Source organism: Herpailurus yagouaroundi, unplaced genomic scaffold (genome assembly GCF_014898765.1).
Source record: "Herpailurus yagouaroundi ecotype Mexico unplaced genomic scaffold, PumYag 162, whole genome shotgun sequence".
NCBI lineage: Eukaryota > Metazoa > Chordata > Mammalia > Carnivora > Felidae > Herpailurus > Herpailurus yagouaroundi.
In genome coordinates this window covers 53,406,248-53,428,510 of record NW_024412403.1, presented here as the reverse complement: position 1 = coordinate 53,428,510, position 22,263 = coordinate 53,406,248, and the positions used below count along the sequence as shown (strand labels likewise).

The 22,263-nt window shown below is 35.9% G+C and overlaps 1 protein-coding gene across 2 annotated transcripts in view; it reads right to left on the bottom strand.

Annotated features, from left to right (window-relative positions):
- The window catches only part of ALCAM (activated leukocyte cell adhesion molecule), a 217,070-nt gene that overhangs the window by 18,229 nt on the left and 176,578 nt on the right, over positions 1-22,263 (bottom strand). The window contains exons 7-14 of one of the 2 annotated variants that reach the window (XM_040484403.1): positions 17,681-17,808; positions 15,953-16,085; positions 12,108-12,220; positions 9,737-9,872; positions 9,496-9,629; positions 6,699-6,831; positions 4,854-4,892; positions 4,444-4,561 (exon numbers count right to left, since the gene is read on the bottom strand). In XM_040484403.1, coding sequence (XP_040340337.1) covers positions 4,444-4,561; positions 4,854-4,892; positions 6,699-6,831; positions 9,496-9,629; positions 9,737-9,872; positions 12,108-12,220; positions 15,953-16,085; positions 17,681-17,808 — 934 coding nt within the window. The remainder of the gene's footprint in view (positions 1-4,443; positions 4,562-4,853; positions 4,893-6,698; positions 6,832-9,495; positions 9,630-9,736; positions 9,873-12,107; positions 12,221-15,952; positions 16,086-17,680; positions 17,809-22,263) is intronic. The other variant, XM_040484404.1, reaches the window with a different exon arrangement.

Genomic DNA, 22,263 nt, shown 5'->3' with positions numbered 1-22,263 from the left:
CAACCTGGAAATTATGGTTTTAATAAATGCCTGAATAAGTTAGTGGTTACATTATGCTGCCTTTCTATTTTTCCTTTATCTTTGGCTTTTAATTTTTCATTAGTTATTGTACTCCAAGATATGCAAGAGACGATTTGGAACTCAAAGAGTAACATTTAACTTTGAGGAGCTAAAAACAATGTTCAGAGGACAGAATTAAGAGAAATGGAGAAAATAATAAAATATAATAATTTGTTAATGTTTATTTATTATTTTTGAGAGAATGCAAGTGGAGGAGAGGCAGTGAGAGAGGGGAAGAGAGGATCCAAAGTGGGCTCCATGCTGACAGCAGCCAGCCCAATGTGGGCTTGAACTCATGAACTGTGAGATCATGACGGAGCCGAAATCATATGTTCAACCGAGCCACCCAGATACCCCAATAAAAAATAATAATTGAATAGCCTCTATTTCTTTAATATTCTCCTATCTGTTAGACAGCTAGAAATGAAGTGAAGTTAGTCAATTAATGCTTTTTGCGTAGTACTATGAATTAATTCTCTATATACATGGGAAATGATCAGTCATCCATTTTCATTATTAAAAAACATCCAACTTAAGGAAAATAACTTGTAATGAGAAATCATATGATTTATTTTTTATTTTTATTTATTTATTTATTTATTTTTTATTTTTTATTTTTTCAACGTTTATTTATTTTTGGGACAGGGAGAGACAGAGCATGAACGGGGGAGGGGCAGAGAGAGAGGGAGACACAGAATCGGAAACAGGCTCCAGGCTCTGAGCCATCAGCCCAGAGCCCGACGCGGGGCTCGAACTCACGGACTGCGAGATCGTGACCTGGCTGAAGTCGGACGCTTAACCGACTGCGCCACCCAGGTGCCCCAAGAAATCATATGATTTAAAGCAGCAGAGGAATCACCGTGAGTCCTTACTCTACAATGACTATACCAGATCAAAATGCCAAGCATGACTGCTAAGCATTTCTTGCTGCAATTCTTCATATTTGAAATAGATACGAAAATATGCAGCTCATACTAATGGAATGGGGAATGCATGTTAGCTAAGTGGCCACTAGGCATGTTAACAAATTTACTCTTAAGTTCTACTTAGGCATGAAAGATTGCTTCTCTCCTCTCTGTCCACTGACTTTTAAAATTGCCAATGCAAAGAACTTCTAAATGCCACTTAAACCTTCCTGCTCTGGGAACTGTATAACTGAGACTTTTAAATAAGATGTTTAACTTGTAATCTTTGTTCAAAGTGTTTGCCATAATGGTGACTCACAACATTATTGATGGTATTATTTTTCAAAATGGTAAACATAGGGTTATATATCTGGGGGAAACCTCTGGACTATATGTTTATTAGAAATCTCTCAGACCCATGTAAAATGGTGATGAATTAGCTGATGACAGCAATGAAACCCTTGTAGTGATTTGTAAAGTCGAAATTATTATATAGAAAAGAAGAAAGAAAGAGAGTATAGTACAGCCCAAAATGATGTAGCAATTCTTAACTTGAAAGCTCTTATTATGAATGTGCAACTTACTCTGGACACAAGGATTAACAATGACTCATGTTGCAAAAATGCTGGCTTATCTCAGAGGGCACTAGCAAGGAATAAGTAATCAGGAATGCAAAATACTTAGCAAATCTGAAGAGTTCCACAATTCTTCATAAAAATGCTCTGATGCTTGGGATGAGAATTGCAATTTATTACTTTGATTACCAATAATATTAACTCTGGCAAAGTTGATGCACTTTTCAATTAAATAACAGTTATTTAGACAAATGTTCAAGTCAGATGGTAAAATCTGCTCTTAATTTAATGAGGCACTTTAAAGGAAATTCATGAAGTCTTAACCCTTAACCTAAAGACACTACGAGGCCGAGTGTCCAGAATTTATTTATCCATGATTTTAATTTTTGGTCACCATGATAATAGCCAATGAAGTAACAATAAAAAAAAATCCTACACACATAATTTTTTTATTCATGGAAAAATAAATGGGGTCTAATGAGATCCTGGCAATTAGAATAGGATGATTAAAAACATTGGGGGAGCTCCAAAAATTCAGCATTTATTTTGTCATAATGTAGAGAATTGCCGTTTATTTTTCAGCTCAGTTCCAGGATACAGAGAAATTTCATTTTTATTCTTTTAAGAAATAAAATTACATTGGAATGCATCAGAAATCTGAAGTAAATAAAAGGGAAATACTCCAGAGTCCAAGCTGTTAGGTTTGTGAATACTTTATAGGGGATTATAAAGGGAGAATAGAATTTTGACCATCAAGAAACCTCTACAGATAGAAGAATTTTTTATTAGATATTGTCTCTGAGCAACAGTTTGCATTTCCTTTCATGCACAGGGAACAGGCGATCTTCTAAATCTTCCATAGAAACCACAGGCACAAACCCACATAAAGTGTTGGCAGGTAAAATGTACACTGACAAAAAGAATACATTTGGGGGCGCCTGGGTGGCGCAGTCGGATAAGCGTCCGACTTCAGCCAGGTCACGATCTCGCGGTCTGTGAGTTCGAGCCCCGCGTCGGGCTCTGGGCTGATGGCTCGGAGCCTGGAGCCTGTTTCCGATTCTGTGTCTCCCTCTCTCTCTCTGCCCCTCCCCCGTTCATGCTCTGTCTCTCTCTGTCCCAAAAATAAATAAACGTTGAAAAAAAAAATTAAAAAAAAAAAAAAAAAGAATACATTTGTTACCAAGTGATAGTGGGACTGCTCACGATTGAGGAGTGAGGTGCCAAGATCAAAAGGGACTGTGCCCCTACGTGAGAGTGAACGAGTACAACTATAATACATACCAGGAACATACATGATGAAAACAAACCAAAAAACCAAAACCAAACCAAACAAAAACAAAAACAAAAACAAAAACAAATCCCAAACCATGGAAAAAGTAAGGCATGGTGATAGACAATAAGACCTAGTAATTAAGCACAAAGATGCTAAAACAGCTCTGTCTTAAACCAAATACAATTCCAGCCCTTACAAACTGTAACCTTAAGCAAGTAATTTAAAACTATTCTCTGCCTTAATTCTTTCAAATGTGAAATACGAATAATAATACTATTTGCTTCAGAGATGAGCTGCAGGATCAAAACAGAACTAAATACAGGCTTACATTATGTGACTTTAAAGATTTCTAAGCTATTGCCTCTCTTTGATGGCAGCTCCATTTGAATATTGCTTCACCGAAATTGCTTTCTTTACAAGGTAACATCATGGGTCTTAGTTAAGTCTGCTTTTTCTTTTCATTTTCTTTTAAGTTAACTTACCTGAGTTGTTGAAAGGGGTTATATCAGACATCAAGAAAATATAAAACTAAGTCCGAAGTGGCCACTAGCTATACACACTCCCCTTGCAAAAATCAATTTCCTCATGTATGAAACCAATGGTATGCGACAGAATCACTAATGAAACTAAAAATGCAAAACTCTAGAACTCCATCTCTGCCCTTCCACATCTGAATCTGGGGCCAAGGCTGGGGTGATGAGGAGTATTAGGCATGTGTGTATGTGAAGAATCTTCATTGGTTAATCGGATTTTCATTATAAACCACTATTATTAGATCATTTGTAAAGTTGGTTCTTACTGGATTATTTTATGAGTAATATTTTTTAACTTAAATAATTTTTTAAGTAGTCATGGTACTTTGTCTAATTTTCTTTTTAAATTACAGACCAAAAAAATGATGATTTTTTTTTTTTCCTGAGTTAGATCCTTTTATGGACCTAAGTGACTTAACTAGAATAGGGGAGAAGTGACAAGATAATACTATCTCACCACAGTTTCACTGCTGGCCAGAACTGTCACTACAGACACCTGGCCATTCCCACAGGATGTCCTAACCATTTTTTAAAATGTTCATTTATTTATTTTTGAGAGAGAAAAAGGGAGGGAGGGAGAACAAGCAGGAGACGGCCAGAGAGAGAGAGGGAGACACAGAATCTGAAGCAGGCTCCAGGCTCTGAGCTGTCAGTGCAGAGCCCAACGAGGGGCTTGAACCCATGAACCATGAGATCATGACCTGAGCCAAAGTTGGATGCTTAACCGACTAAGACACCCAGTACCCCTGTACTAACCATTTTTAATTCCTCTCTACCAACCTCAGCCAAATGGCTTAGAATGGCCGACTTTTTTGGCAGCATATGCTTTGTAATACCCGCCGCCCCTGCCCCCCACACACACCAGCACTGAATTTAGACGATTGACTGGGAAAAATAAGGGGACACCTGTGAAATCACACCCCCAAGCGAATTCCCCGATGCTGACAAAGCAATCACTGTGAGCTGAAAGCAAAACACCATCAGCCTGATTTGGGGTACATGCCTTTCCAGTTACAGAAATTGTACACCCAGCTGACGTTAGCATCACTGACACACTGCATTTTCTCCCCAGGGACGTTAGTTTTTCCATAACTTACTTTGATTTCTTCATATACAGCCAGTAGACAACGCCAGCAACCAGGGCAGCGAGGAGGAGACCAACTACGATTCCCACAATTAGTTTTGCCTGGTCATTCACCTTTTCTCTGTTTTCATCTACAACAGAGAAGAAAAGTCCATGCAATTACAGACACCGCCAAGGATTTCTGAAAAGAAGTCAATCTGGCTATTATTTCTTATTAAGAATAATTAAGGCTTACTACTACTATGAGTAACATGCAAACTTGTGCTTTTAAAAGATAAAAGTTTTAGCATTCTTGCTATCTGGTCTCATTTGCTATTTTAATTCAAGTCAAAATTGTGGCAGCTAAGAAATTACTTATACAATGACACTTCATAAATCTTGAGCTGATAGTCAAGGAAGAAGAGTCGGCAGCATAGTACCTACCACTTATCTCGTCTGCCTCATCGTGCTCTGGAATACTTACTGAAATGAAAAATGTTAATATGAAATTAAAAACAAAATTTGTTGATATATGAAAGTCACCTTTACCATTATAGTATGATGTAATAATATTCAAAGATAAAATATCTATTCTACAGCTAAGGGTAGAAAAAAATTTACATTTAATAGAGCGTGAACTTCCCTACAAAGAAATTAATCTTGTTTTAAGGAGAGTCGTTAAAACTGCGAAGGTATTAATCTACCATAGAAAATTTCACAACTGACAAGCTTTAGTGTTAATCTGAAATCCGTATTAATTTCTCCACTATTTACCAGCTTTTAATAGGGCTTTTTTTTCCTTAAGAGAAACAAGTTGCCATATATCACAATGCAGTTTCTCAACTTTTCCTGCCTCAGTGGAGAATTCATTTTTATCCTCTAGTGTCAGGGACTTGTCATTAGCGATGTTCTCACAGTGGTGGGGGCAGAGGTTAAAACTAGGGATGTTTCAGAGACAAAGAGGTATCCCATGTGATGTTTGCAGAAGCCCTCCAAATGACTCTGATAGCACCATGCGCCTGGCCCATTTTAAGAATTGCTGATGTGCTGGATTATCATCTAATATTAAACTACTTAAATATTCTTCTATGTGCATGGGCCTGCATCAGAACCTCCAGTGACATTTGTTAAAATGCAGATTCCCAGACTGTCCTCATATATACTATATTGGAATTTTAGGACGTGCTCAGTGAAATTGAAAACAACTGTATTAAATGTTCATCAAGCCACTGCAAGGTCTAGAAACCGCTATTCAATGGGTTGGAATAAAAGAGAAACTTGTGTTCAGGAAGAAAGGATAAGTTCTTTTTGTAGGTTGGACAAATCAATACTTGCTAAATTGAATTTTGAGAAGTCAATGCACCTATTTTAGAGTTAAATTTGTTTGGTTCTTTTGTCCTGTCAATCCATCAGGCTTTTTTATATTTCAGTCATATTCTGTTAAGGACCATTATCTCTACACAATTATTTTTTCCTAGCTCCAGCTAATTCCTAGTCAGTATATCCCTATCCTGCTCATGTCACATACAGGATTCCAACTGACTGAAAAATAAAAGTCTGGAAGGTCAGTTAGCATCCTGTCCAGCTTAATGTTGACCAGTGATAGAAACAATGACAAAATTGAAGACGATAGATAATTTCAAATTAAGTGAAAACTGTTTTCAGAAGAAGTTGCTCAACATGTCAGATTTTTTTCACTTTTCTAAGATAATTGCATTGATCTAATTTGTAGTCATGACTCAAATATCAACTTCAAAAGCATCAACTTTGGAAGCTGGATTTCATAAATTCGAGTATCGGTTTTCTATCAGTTTGCTAAATGACTAAGCATGTGGCATTCCTATTCAAAATAAAGGTGGGATAAATACCTCAAAGAATTGGAATGCAAAGTAATAGATTAAAGGGAATTAAAATTTTACCAAAATTAAAACTGTTAAAAGGTGTTTTCAGATAATCTTTGAATTATCTCTATTCGGAACACAAAACACGGATTAAAAAAGAACAACTCAGTTCTTATCCTCTGTTGCTCTTGGGAAGTATACCTGGACAAGATAAGGTCTCTGGACTGATAAAACATGAAATGGTTTAACTGTCAAGACAAGGATAGTACAAGGATGAACACCGGGAAAAGAAAAAAAGAAAAGAGCCTGTGATGATGACACCAAATGCAAAATAAATAAATAAAACTTACCATAATGCAGTACAGGAAGATGGAATTGAAGATTTTAAACTAATGAAGAATAACTTCAAATTTTCTTACTTTTTTAATGCCAGAAATGAAATACTCACTAGCAGAGACATTCAAGGAGTTTACTGTTCTCTCCAGCTGGTTTTCTGCTGTGCAAGTTAATGTAACATTCTCTTCGGGGGAAATGATAATTTTACTATAATACCTGCCATTTATATAAGGAGATTCCTCTGTCTGGAAAAGAAGAAGGAAGATGAACTTAGAAGTATATATGGATTAAACACATGGAAAAGAGTAATACTGAGTGAACCAGGAGAGGTGCTTTGTAGTGCTATCTGGTGTTCAGGGATATATATAAGGTCAACGATAAAAGGCCAATTCAGGTTTATATCTGCAGCAGGGAAGGAAAGATTAGTGGATCCAAAATCAAATTTCTGTTTATTCTTCTATTCTGTTTATTCTTTTATTGTAATTATTAAATTAATTAAACTCTTTCTGTTTTTTCGAGATTCTCAGGCTAGTTAGTACTTTGGCATGAGAGTACTTGTCTCAAAATGATTAATCAGCAATGATCTAATCACTGGTTTTCTCTTAATAAATTTAAGAATTTAATTTTTATTTGCAAATTATGTCATTGTTTTTAACTTCAGGGGTTAATTCCTTTATCTTCAACATTATATCTAAGTACTTACATATGTATGATTTGCTCATGGGAAAATCAAACTATTTTTTCTTGTTTCCTGAGCTAAATATGGAATGGATTCTTTTTCAGTGACTGGTAAGTTCATTTGTTTTTTGTGAGGTGTTAATGAGGACAATCATTGCAATTCAATTCCTCCAAAAATAAGAGATAATTCACTTTATTTGTATTTTTTATTTTTTTAAGCAATCTCTACACCCAGCATGGGGCTTGAATTTACAAACCTGAGATCAAAAGTCGTGTGCACCACTGACTGAGCCACCCAGTTGCTCCGAGACAATTCACTTTAATTTCTTTCCCAGGACTTGACTCCAAGGGCCAACTGGATTAAAGCAAATATGTACTTGGACTCTTTTCTGAGTTGTGTTATGCACACCATGTCCTACATTGTTCTTTGCTTCCTCCAACTATACTGTAAGAGCCTTGAGGTCATAGGATAGTCTCTTGCTTAGGGAGATTATCTAGTCCCTGGGACAGGAGTGGTTAAAGGCATCAGTAGTTATAAAATAATAGATTCACCATGTGACTGAGCAGGGAACAAATAAAAGATTATGGATGGATCAGCACAAATCTAGAACAAGAAAAATAACATATCACCTAGTGGGCCAGAATCAATCCTTCTCCTTGACAATGAAGAATGGCATTGTTATTTTTATCCTCATAGTAAGTTCACATGCTACTTTTCCACTTCCCACTAGTATTTTTCACATGACTTTCTCATTGAGTCTTTGCTTTTGTTTTATCTCTGTAAAATGTATTTATTCATTTCAAGGGTGGCCTTTTAAATCTCTCTATCTGTTCATCAAATATCTGTTGTGTGCTTATTTTTCTATTTTCCAGTATATAAAGGTGTTTTTTTTTGCTATAATTATCACTTAGTTGAACTAGAAACAAAAATAATAGAACAGAAAACAGTCATTTTTGATGCTAAAAAAAACATAGATCTGTACACTGTCAGCAATTCTGGTGTTTCTTGTTTTTTTTTTTTTTCTGAAATAAGAAAACTGAATTTCCTTAGAGTCAAAATGTCTAGAGACATTTTGCCTTCCTCATGTATGCTGCCTTGTGTGTCCCCATCACACCCAATCAAATCAGGAGTCATTTGCTTCAAGTATGTCCACTCCTTTGGGGACCTTCCATACTTGGAGTTATGCAAATACATATGCATCACTAACAGGTAAAAGAGCCAAAATTCTCCTTGCTCTGCAAAATTATGTTGTATAAGCTGGACCAGCAGCCCAACTTCCATGGCAGAGAAAGAGTGGAAATTTTAACTTAAAACTAAATGCAACTCTGCTTTATGAATGCCTTCTCGGATTTCAATTGTGTCCAAAGCTGGGAAGAAGGCAGCACAGAAGATTCAGATAATCAAATGGCACTGCTGGGTGTTCCTAAAGAGTCTTTAACTGGCTCCACTAAGAACAGGGCCATGAAAACTACCGTAGAGAAAATGGAATGAACAAGTATGTCAGTAACCCAAGCAGACTAGCAATTTAATGGGATGACAGTACTGAACCCCTAGTGACAGGTCAGATTCTATTATTATTATTATTTCTGTCAAACAGAAAATTATTGGTAGTGTCCATAAGTTATTAGCCCTTTACTATTATTAAAATGTCCTGACAAAGGTACAAATATTAAAGTTTGCTTTATGTCTACTTTTGTTCAGAAGGAAACATCCTAGGGAGACACTATCTATTTAGCCAGCCTTATTCTGGCCCTAGCCTTGGCATACACAAATTAGACCATATGTTTACAAATGGTGACTGTGTTCTTCACCACCCCCCAGGGCCCAGTTTTAAGAAGAAATATCCCTTAACGTGCATAAGTAAGCAAAGTAATGGAGGCCACTTATACTCAGATGTGTAAGTTTATGATGCAGAAAAGTGTATACCTTAATGTTTTAATCACCCAAGTTTCAGAAATTAATGACCATGGAACAGCACTCAATTTACATTCTTTTAAAAACAGATACTGACCACAACATAATGATTCTTCCCTTCTCCATGGCCCTGGGATTTAAAATTTCTCTTTGAGCCACGTTCTTTCCTTCGGAAAAATTAGGAAGTTAGCAAAAGCTTCCTCTGAGAATATACTGCAAATTTCATGCTGCTAACAAGCTAGCCTACAGTTTAGGTACTTCAGTAAAACCCCACATCATACCAAGTACAGCACATAACAAGAAGACAAATACTTGCTTGGTTTATGACGCTTCCACTGCCAGTAATTGTCCACTGTATAGCTGGCTTCGGAAAACCTTCCACATGGCAGATTATTGTTTTAGACAGTCCACTGGGATCAGTTTTCTTTGTCATTTTGATTTGAGGTTTTCCTGCAATATCATTACAATTAAAGTAAGATATTGAACAGAGCTCTTAAGAGAAACTAGATACCAAATTCTCAAAGAAAATTTTGAATTGATGTGCCAGTATTTATTACCTTCTACGATCAGTGTCAACGATTCTCTTTTCTTCAGGCCTTCCACCTCCTGCAGAGCAGTTTCACAGACATAGTTTCCAGCGTCCTGATAATGGAGACTAGAAAATGATGGGCTAGATCGAAGCCTGATGTTATCCTGATTAAATAAGAAGTTAATTACTTCATATGGTCCACATATATTTATTAGATAATCATGGAGCCTAAAATTATTCTTCTGGGTCTAAAGAAAAGGCAAGTTCCTTTTTCTTAACTTCAGATGCTTTCAAAAATAGATTTCCCTTTTCCTTTGTAGTTTTACAGATTCAGTTTTATTTCACTGTATTATTTACTGAATTTATAATTTGGAACAAATTCATACACTTCTAAGACTCAGTTTCCTTATTATTGAAGTAGGATAATAATCTTACCATACTGAATTGTGAGGACTTAATTATATAAGTAATAAGAACTTTCAGGAAAGTTCCCAATTAATAACAGCTACCCCTTGTAGTAAATGTAGATGAACTAGTATTGAAAGACCCTGGAGACCCACGCTATGTTATCAATGATAGGCATAAATGCTAGAAATGTCATTTTCTCAAGACATGGGATCCATTGCAGTGCCATGACAATCATGACAAAATGCTTTTTAAAGAAACCATTAATAACAGCTTACTATCCTAATTTCTATGAACAAAGGAAATAGCATTTAATTTTAAAAATCATTTGATATACAGAAAACAATTCTATCATTACCAGTAATAGAAATTCTCCTAAGCAGAAAACTAAACACAATCTTAAAATCATGTGGTCTTTCCCCACTGTGAATTTTTCTCCACTCCTCATCAACTAATCAATGGCCAGGTAATCTTGATCAGCCCTATTGACATTAGGCATTCAATTAACAACAGTGACTGCATCTGCAGATGTAGAAACTGGTTTAGCCAAGTAAATTTAGTTTCTCTAGTCCTGTAGTAAAACAAACTATGAGTGCTCATATGATTGCTGAGTAGTCTAGTTGCCTAGAATTTGTCTGGTCCTTTGACCATCAATGACTACAAATACATCCTATTAAATATGCAGTCTACAGAGTGACATTTTAATTATCTGAATGAACACAAGAAGAGTGAGGAGGCTAAAAGAAAATAAAATACAAAGGTGAGCTTTACAAGAAAAAAACAAGTCACAGGGGATCTAGTGTTAAAAGAGATCAAAAAGCAATACAAGGGGTGCCTGGGTGGCTCAGTTGGTTAAGCACCCGACTTTGGCTCAGGTCACGATCTCATGGTTTGTGGATTCGAGTCCCGCGTCAGGCTCTATGCTGACAGCTCAGAGCCTGGAGCCTGCTTCGGATACTGTGTATCCCCCTCTTTCTGCCCCTCCCATGTTCATTCTCTGTCTCTCTCTGTCTCTCAATAATAAATAAATGTTTAAAAAATTTAAAAAAATCAATACAAAATAATGTATATTTTCAGCAAGGAGAAATTCTAACAATACATTTTTTTATAAAGACAATTCTTGTCAACTCCTATGTGAAATGGTTTGTATGTGTTTGTCAACACATGCACTGGATGTTTAGATATACTAGGCAATGATTTCCTGGTGGGATTATAGTTACCATCTTTCCCTCTGGTGATAACCTTGTCTCAAGTTAGCAATTACCAATCCTACTATCACACTCTAAAAAGAACAGTGATTAGGTTCTCAGTAATTGCTTGCATTTCAGACAATTACAAGAATATAAGCACTCACTCAGGAAATACTGACCAAGTTCCACTGTGATCTACTATGACCCAGGGATGAAAAGAGATCCCTACCTTCAAGGAGCTACTAATTCAATGGACTCACAGACACTTAAGATCAGTTTCAGCAGAGAAGCTGAACATTGGGTGATCAGAAGCACAACATTTACTGTACCCAGTGAGGCCTGAATTGGAATCTAACTCTGTCACTTGAGACCTTTCTGATTTCTCTCACACCAGCTTCTTTATGAATAACATGAGGATATAATAAATGTCTGCATATTTCATAGGGGTCTTGTGAGAATAATGTGGCTTAAAACACACTGAAAATTGTTAAGCTCTACAGCATGTAACTGCATACATGTGTGTGTCTGTGAGCACGTGTGTATGTGTAGAATTAGTAGATACACACAAATCAATGTCCCAAGGTAAAGTTCAGACAACCAATTATGGATGCCATAGTGTTGTTGAGTACCTCTAAAATTTGATTGTGACATCATTATATTATTATAATGTAGAGAAAGAGCATGAGTGTGGGTGTATAAACATATTACCCATGGATATACATATTTAGATGTCATATAAAATGCAAAAGAAGCCAGAAAGGAGTCAGTCCAAACAGTGTAACAGTACCAAGGAATCATACTTACTTTCATCCATACCACAGTAGCATTCCTACTAGCAGATATCGTGCATGACACAGGCAAGGCATCACCAATCTGCTTGGTCACTTCCCCACTTGGGTTTAAGGACAAATCCAAATCTGTGAAGCAGAAAATCTGCTTGAAATGCAAACTCCAGGAAAGGAAGATAGTCAAAATATTTTTGAGAAGAAAAGATGAAAGAAAAAAAATCCTTCTAACTGTAGTCAAAATTCAGAACTGATTTATGTGACCAAAATAACTGAACTGTAGCATAATAAGTCCAGTATTTTAAGCCAGCTTTGAGACCAGTTTGGACATGTGAATGGTCAATCTACTTGACTATGCATTTATTTGGAGTTAACATGACTGATGTTTTGACTGCATATAAGTATTCCCCTGGGGTCTGTTACCTTAAGAAAAATATTTCTTAAATCACTTCTGGAAGAAACGAAAGATGATGACTAGGTAAATATTATAAAAAGAGTTGATAAGCCATGCCAGGAGAAAATCAAGTATATTTAGACAGCAGGTGATAATGTGAAAAACCATGAGGAAGTCTGTTTCTTCAGAGAGAATTGACTATAGTAGATTTTTAAAAAATGCTATTCCATTTCTCAGGCAGTTGAAATTTTAAATAAGATCAGTTGTTAGGTACATTCTTGGCAGGTATCATTTTTAAAAGAGAGTATAAAAACATCTAAGTAGGCATAATCTTTCAGATGGAAAGTAATTTCTATAAAATCTTACTCTCACAGTATGATCTGTATGAGGAAAATTTAATTCAATAGAACAAACATTTATTGTGCAGCTACTATGTTTCAAGCTCTGACAGGAGATACAGAAATGAATAGAAGCTTACAATTTACAATTTTTGAGGTAGAAGTAATACGCACTCAACTATGTGACTCTAATACAGCAGCAGCTCAATGAATATTTGTTGAAAAACTAAAGGAAGGGCTACAAATGGAGGTACAAGCAAAGACTTATGGGAGTGTAGAGAACAGAGCCAAACTGAGTTTCAAACCACTGATAAAGGCCTTGTATAGGAGACAGTGTCTGCTTGTGGTCCCTGACTGTTGAGAAGGGCTTTGATAAATGGAGAAACAGGGAAACTCCTGCCACATAAACAAAGGCAAAGAGCTGAGGGTGTATGGCAGCTTTAATAGTGGTGAGTAATCTACTATGAATGATTAGAACACATGAAAGATAAACCTATATAATTAGTAGAAGCCAGACCCTAAAGGACTGTGCTTACCTTGCTGAGTTGAGACTTTATTCTATGGCAGTGGGGATTTCCTATTGCACCCTGTGCTTTTCCTTGGTTTTACACATGTTATAACTTAAGTTCATTGATTGTTTGTAACATCCTTTTTAATACTTGTTTTTCTGGTTAGGGTGTAAGAACTATTGGGGTGCCTCAGTGGGTTAAGTGTCCAACTCTGGATTTTGGCTTAGGTCGTGATCTGTGGTTCACAGGATCGAGCGCTGTGTCAAGCTCCGTGCTGACAGCACGGAGTCTGCTTGGGATTCTCTCTCTCTCCCTCTCTCTCAAAATAAATAAACTTTAAAGAGATAAAAAATACATAAAGATTGTAAGAACTGTGAAGGTAGGAGCCATTCCTTGAGTTGTTACTGAGTATCCACAATGTCTGCTACATGGTAGGCTCTGAAACACAATTACTGAATGAAAGAAAGAAACATGCTTTCGCAGTTTCTCATTAATATTAAGATATGCATTGTCACAGAGAAAAGTGGAGTTTCCTCAGAAAGTTTGAGTCAATTACATTTAGATGAACATCCTATTCAGGGAGAGTTAGAAGCTTTTACTCGTCGGACAGTTAACTTGCCGGTGAGGAGATAAGAGAAGTGATTTTAAAGGATGATGATGGACTTTGGAAGTTCTGATGAGGACTCTATCTGTGCATGAATCGGCAGAGGAATAGTAGTGTTTCATCAGCAACTATGGATCTGTGGGCGGGAAGCCCTGACGACCTTCTGCAAACATGTGCAAGCGTGGCTTGCTGCCTCTCTATCCATACTCCCTTTAGTCATCTATGCAAAGGAGACAAATCTTGTTTTCAGACAACAAACAACAATCAAGGATAAATGGACCAAAAAATAGGATTTTTATGTTTTCATTTCATGTAATTCAGAGTAAAATCTTGTTTTATTTGTAGTTAAAGAGAAATACAGTCCTTAAAGCCCAATGTGATAGTCGACCTTTCAAAACCAAAAATCATTTCAATCCAATTAAGTGCAGTGAAATCCAATTAAGTTGTTACATACTTTTGTTTATTTTATTTTTTTCTTTATCACAGTTGATCATTGAGCTACAATGTGGCTGCACCCAAGTCTTTTGCCTTATCACTCTGTTATCTATCCATTCCTGCTGATCTACAAGTAACATAAATAAGGGCTCTTTCCTTTTAGGGTCTCTTAAATATAAGCTTACTGTACCATCTCCAAGCACTGGATTATTGGTATTGGCCCACAGATCTCATGGACAATGATATCAGGGAGTTATTTTATAGGCAGTTCTATCTGCTGGTTATGTTCTCTCACTTCATTTCTTTTGGGGGATGGGGTGGTCATGGAACAGGCTGGATAAATGGTCCCAGGACTGACTCGTCCCCAGAGAAAAAGTAGCATTGTTGTTATCCTGAGAGGTCACTGCTTTCTTTCTAACCAGCTTCTGATGGCAGACACACTCAGATCTATACAACATGAACATGGAACAAACAGAGAAATGGCCTGGTGGTGAACATTTCTTAACAGTTTGCTGTTTTACTCTTCCCCAGTGTATAGCTTTGTATCTCCCTCAAAGTCTTAGCTTCCATTCTATATGTTTTCCAAGCATTATAGGCAGAAAGAAAGACTTACAATCATTACCTCAGAAGAATTTCAAAAGTCTCTTTTGGTTTTGAAACAACAAAACCCCTCATACTCAATGGGATTATAGCAGATCATGTCTAGAGAAACTTTCTTGCAATGGATCATGTCTTGAGGTGCTACTGGGTACAAAGGACTTACTAGAAAAGTTTGGCCTATACCTCCAAGCAAGACTGACATTTGCCTAAAGCACTCTGTAAATTGTAGTGTCACTGGGGAACGGTTCAAATTAGTTCCCCATTTCCATAATGCATCAGGTGCATCAAGAATATAGACTGTCAGCAGTTTCAAAGTAAAGGACTTAAGGTGCTTTTTTGTGTGTATATTTTTTCCTATCACACTAGAGTAAATATAACTATTGGAGTATATGGAGATCAAAAGCAGGTTAACAGTTAATGAATAGGTATGTTTAGGGTGATTTTGAAGAGGTTCTATTTCCAGAAATTTTCTATCCTTCTATACACACAATAAATGGCTTTTAGTGGTCTCTACCTCTGCTGCTTCCAAAAGTTGAGTCTATAGTAACTTTATGTTGCTTGGGTTTGGGCACTAATGATATTCTGCAATAAAAAATTTAAAATATATTTAATCTATACTTTTTTTCTGGGCCAAGTGCAAACACTGTGAACTTTGAGAACATCTAAGTATTTTCTTAAAATACAAAACGAGTAATTTCTTTAAGATCCCCATGAATATTTTGTTAATAGCACATATAGAAGAGATTTAGAAAGGAGATGGAAGTTTTCCACTGCCAAAAGTTGCACTTGTTAGATCCACTCCAGATTTCAATAATGCAGTGGAAATCTGGACCAAAGCTGAGTTTGCTTTGATGCACTTAATAAGCCTATTGAAAGCACACATCATTTGAGAAAAATATAGTTGCAATTTACTTGAAAACACAGCTAGTTAGACTATTAGAGGCCTTTAAAGCGAAGTTGGTAATGAAGAATAAGGTGACTTACAGTGAACTGTGATGGCTGTTGAAGCAATCATGCTTCTTTTGTCTATCAGGGAGCATTTGTAGTCTCCTGTTGCATTGCGCCTCACATCTGTCAACGTGTAAGTATTTGAGCTTCTTATTCCTTCAGGCTGTCCCTTTTGATAGAGGTAAAATGTCAGATGATTACACTTGGTAGCTACAATGAGATGAGTTGTATTTCTTGATGAAAATGGCATTTTCTTATGTAAGAAAAAAAGGAACGTGTTTCTATGATTGGACAAATGAGAGTAGAGTTTGTGTTATCTGATTTTTGGAAAAATAACTGAGATTTGGGTTCTAAGGAAATTGAGGAGCTCACATACATGGTATAGATGACATCTATTCCATTGATAGCATGGCTCGGATTTGAGGGTTAAGGCAGTTTTTTTTTTTTTAATTCTAAAACTTCATTTTATATTTATGCCTTGACTAATTCAACAAAAATATTTGAGGCAGCTTAAAAGAAAACATACCACATATCCAAATAAAAAGGAGAGAAAAATAAGAAAGGGAGGAATAAAGGAAGGGAAGAAGAGGGGAGAGGGATGAAGGGAATGGGGAGAAAAAGAGAAAGATAGAGGAAAATATTTTTTTTAAAAAGTGAAGAAAAGAATTAATAAACTAAGAATAGAAAGAATATAGATGAACTAAGAGCACATAGTAACAACAACAACAACAACAACAACAAAAACCCCATAATCATTAGATATTATTGCTAAAACCAAGACACAAATTTGTCAAATCTGTCAAATTTGGCTATTAGGATAGCCAAAGCAGAAACATAATTAATTTCAGAAGTCCATTTGCATATGAAACAAAAGCAATATGTCAATTTATTAGGAGAAACAAAGTTTTCTGCCAATATTTAAGTCTAAAAGAAATCAGTTATGTTAGTCTTCTGAGTAATGTAGTAGATAATATTCTTAAACATTACTGAGAAACGTAGTAGGTGACATTTGTAAACATATCCCTTCAATAAATGAAATATAAAGTTGTATATGGCTTCTCTCAGTGGAAGGTTATGTCGTACCCAAACCTGGGAAGAGCTCTGGGAGAACTAACTAGTATCTCAGACAGCTCTCTCTATCTGGCTCCATACCACTAGATGTCTAGAATACATCCCAGAGGAATGCTCCAAATTATCCTCTGTCTGTATCATTCTTTTCAGCTATGATACTGATAAAAGCTGAGGGGCTGGCCCTTCAAGACCATATATGATGGCACGATATAGCCCCTAGCTTTATTTTATCTAGCTAAATATAACACACAACAGAATGGTCCTACTTTGGAGGTTCAGAGATGTGTTCATGAAGGCATTGTGGGTAGACCTAGAATCTACATCAAGCCATTTGCTGTCATCATTCTTCATTTTAGAGTTACCTGTTTTTGAAGAGATTTTTATAGCTTATCTGGATAATGAAAACTTGAGTTTTTGTAATTATGGTTTCCTATGAGCAGCTTTTTATCTCTTTCCCCCTGAAATCTCTTAACACTGAGGGAAAAGGCACGATCACTGGCAGATGCCAAAAACAATCACAAAAAAACCCCTACAGCTTTCAAAGGACATTCTACAGGTGTCCCTTTTCCCCAAGAATAACACCGTTCTCTCTTAAGCTGTCCAAGTACATACAATTTTTAATGTCAGCTAGCTGCCACACAACAGGACAAAATGATAGTAGTTAAGCCCAAGTAATAATCCGTAAGCACTTACTGGTAAGTAAAACAAAAATTCCTCAGGAGGAGGGTTACCATTTCCCAAGCACTTGAGAGTGATGTTATCCCCTTCTTTGATGGCATTTTTTGATGGCAGCACTTGTATTGTCACTTGTTCAGTAGGATCTACAAGAGTCACAGACACAAGTTAACCATTTTCATCAAGTACCAAATTACTCTGTACATACAATATAAATGACTAAATTATACACAATTTTCTCAAGAAGCTAGTAATGGTAATTACTTAAATGTATCTTTTTATAGAGGGATTGAAGTTAATAGCTACTTGCTAAAACAAGTACTAATCTTGGTTACAGCAAACTACAAAGAGACCTTGTTACATAGAAACCAATTTCTTCTTAGCAAAATGTCTTTAACTGAGGTAGAAATGACCATAATTATTTTATGTGTAAAAGACCAGTAGGAACAATCTCACTGCATGATTTCATTATAAGGACATTTAACTCTATTATATGAACCTCACGTTTTGGAAAGACTGGATCAGCTAGCATAGTAGCTAAAACTGTTAGGTCACCCCTATGCTCATCTTATATAATAATACCTTATATTGAATAAAAAGAGACATGAGCTAAACAACCAGCAAGACTTTGGGCACGCAGGAGAGTAGATCAGTTTTCAAAAAGATGAATCCTGTGAACTGAAGGAGATCCTTAACCCAGTCAACAGGACTGTAAATGTATTGTAATTCTGTTCTGTTCATTGGGGCAAAGGTGCACTTTCCATTCCATTTTAGTCACTTTCTATGGAGAAAATAGGGCTAAAGGGTATTCTTTAGTAGAGGCTACTGCTAGTAGTAGAACACTAAAGAAATTAAAGACTTGGATACAATGGACCATATGTAGCAAACAGGAAATAAGAGGAGGGGGTGTTGGCAGTTATAAATGACCCACTTTCTAATATACATACTTGTTATATAGCTGGATAATAAGAATAATAGAATAAGAGTAGGAGTAGAATAATAATCTATGAAGACTTACTTTTTTTATTAGCTAATAAAACAAATAAGTGATAGATTCTGAGGTGTTTTTTTTTTCTATCTCTTGCTATCATTTCTCTTCTCAAAATCAAAATGCATACAAAACTTAAAAGGGTTGATATAGATTACTTTGTTGCCTTTTCTTCATGCATGGGGTCTCTCTGAATATTTGCCCAGGATGTTCTGAAGGTAAACAGTGATTGGTTTAATATACTTTTTGTTAGTTTTCCTGAATTTCCGTGAGGAAGTTCCTTGATCAGCAGTTCCCAGTAGAGTTGGAAAGTAAATAAAGTTTGTTTTTTGCCATCCCCCTCTCTGACCTTCCATTTCTAGGTCTTCTTCACTCTTTTATGTGGCCCTTCACTGACAGTTTTGTCCTGTCACTTGTCACTGTGAGACTACTCAATCAAAACTGACATCAGAACAGATAGGGATCACAATGTATTTGACTTTCTGCTTTATTTCAAAACTTCCCTTCTCTGTGTCCTCTTTCAATAGGCTCTGCTCTGCATTAGAGAATTGAAGAACTACAATGAGATCAGAGAGATGTGAGTTTTAACAGTAACTTTCTAGATGTTCAATGAACATGCCTCAAACAAAATCAACCATCACTTGCTCTCCTGTTGTCCCTATTTTGCTCTGTCCATTAGTAAATCATTCTGCCAGGTATTCTGCCTTTCTCTTATCTACTCTGTCACCAAGTCTTAGTGATCAATACTATTTTTTGCATCTGATTCTCTCCTTTTATTCCTACTAACACTTCTATAATCCAAGTTCTCCCACAGATTACCTGAAATACTACCCTCAAACTTTAGTCAGTCCCTCATTCTAATCCTTCACATACATATTTCCTTTAAATCAGTTTTGAAGTAGTGTTTTGAATATTACAATGATATGCAAGATCCTTCATGTGATACCAATATGTGAAGATTGAAAAAAAAATTTCTTAACCTTGTACCCATAATTGCCTTCAACTAGTTCAACTATATATCTATATATACCACTACATAATAAGCAAGAGTCTATTTTAAATTTTCCTTGTCCCATCTTTCCATTTATGCTCTGCCCAATCATGAATTAATTTGTTTAGCTAATATTTATTTTGTGCAGGCACTAAGTGCTAAAGTTATTAAGTTGAAAACAGCATGATTTTCAATCTATTTATAAGATCTGTAACAACATAAAAATTGCATATAATGTGATCATTGGTAGCTTATAGATGCATAAGACTGGGAAGGATATTGTAGGAGTTGATGCTATAGCTGGGTTTTAAAGAATAAGTAGGTGTTTGCTAGAAAATAAAAGTAAGGTGGTGACAGCAAATGGATAGGCAAGTAAGCAGTATTCTATGGGAGGCATCTGGAAAACAGAACAAGATGGAAGAAGATACAGTGAAGTGGTAAAGATTGAGACCATGGCTGCAAGAGATTCAAGGCATATCAAAATTGGGAGTGTTAAGAGAAGAGGGAAAGAAAAATCTTGGTTCACAAAAGTAGACTTAGGGAATCCCAAGACTCCATCAAACATGATAACATTCAGATCACAGGAGTTCCAGAAGAAGAGAGAGAAATAGGGGCAGAAGTTTTATTTGAGGAAATTATAGGTGAAAACTTTCCTAATCTGGGGAAGGAAACCAACATCCAAAGCCAAGAGGCACAGAGAGCTCCCTCAAAATCAACAAAACCAGGTCAACACGAAGACATATTGTAGTTAAATTTACAAAATATAAAGATAAAAAAAATCCTAAAAACACCAAGACAAAAGAAGTCCATAATTTATAAGGGAAGACCAATAAGGTTAGTAGCAGATCTCTCCACAGAAACTTGTCAGGTCCTAAGGGAGTGGCATAATATATTCAACATGCTGAATGGGAAAAATCTGCAGGCAAGAATACTCTATCCAGTAAGGCTATCATTCAGAGTAGAAGGAGAGATAAAGAGTTTTCCAGACAAACAAAAATTAAAGGAGTTTGTGATCACTAAACCAGTCCTGTAAGAACTATTTAAGGGAACTCTTTGAATAGGAAAGAAAGAATGACAATGACAAAGACTAGAAAGGGACAGAGAAAATCTCCAGAACAATGACAAAACAAGTCATAAAATGGCACTTAATTCATATATATCAATAATTACTCTGAGTGTAAATGAACTAAAAGCTCTAATCAAAATACATAGGGTATCGGAATTGATTAAAAAATAAAAACAAGACCCATCTATATGCGGCCTACAAGAGACTCATTTTAGGCCTAAGGACCCCTGCAGATTGAAAGTGAGGGGATAGAAAAACATTTAGCGCACAAATCGATGCCAAAAGAAAGTTAGGGTAGCAATTCTTACATCAGAAAACTAGATTTTAAGCCAAGGACTATAACAAGAGGTAAATAGGGGCACTATATCATAATAAATGGGTCTATCCAACAAGAAGCCCTAAAAATTGTAAATATTTATTCCCCCAACTTGGAAGAACCCAAATATGTAAAACAATAACAAACACACAGGAATACATCAATAATAATACAATAATAGAAGAGGACTTTAACACTCCACTTATATCACTGGACAGATCATCAAAGCAAAAATCAACAAGGAAACAAGGGCTTTGAATGATACACTAGACCAGATGGACTAAACAGATATATCAAGAACATTTCATTCTAAAGTAGAAGAATACACATTTTTTCAAGTGCACAAGGGACATTCTCCAGAATAGATCACGTAGTAGGTCATAAATCAGGCCTTGACAAGTAACAAAAATTGAGATCATACCATGTATATTTTCTGACCACACTGCTATGAAACTTGAAGTCAACCATAAGAAAAAATTTGGAAAGACCACAAATACATGGAGGTTAAAGAACATCCTACTCAAGAATGAATAGGTCAAACAGGACATTAAAGAAAAAAACAAGGAAATATAGGGAAACAAATGAAAATGAAAACATGGAGGTCCAAAACCTTTGAGGTGCAGCAAAAGCATCATAAAAGAGAAGTATATAGCAATACAGTCCTACCTCAAGAAGCAAGAAAAATCTCAAATACATAATTAAACCTTACACCAAAAGGAGCTAGAATAACAACAACAAATGAAGCCTAAAGCCAGTAGAAGGAGGGAAATAATAAAAATTAGAAGAAAAATAAAGGATACAGAAACAAACAAACAGCTAGAACAGATCAATGAAACCAGGAGCTGGTTCTTTGAAAAAATTAATAAAATTGATAAACCCCTAGCCAGACTTACCGAAAAAAGAAAGGACCCAAATAAATAAAATCACAAATGAGACAGGAGAAATAACAACCAACATAACAAGAATACAAACACTTATAAGAGAATATTATGAAAAATTATATAGCGACAAATTGGACAATCTGGAAAAAATGGATAAATTCCTAGAAACATATAAGCTACCAAAACTAAAATAGGAAGAAACAGAAAATGCGAACAGACCAAAAACCAGCAAAGAAATTGAATCAATAATCACAAATCTCCCAACAAACATAAGTCCAGGGCCAGAAGGCTTCACAGGGGAATTCTACCAAACATTTAGAGAAGAGATAATACCTATTCTTCTCAAACTACTCCAAAAA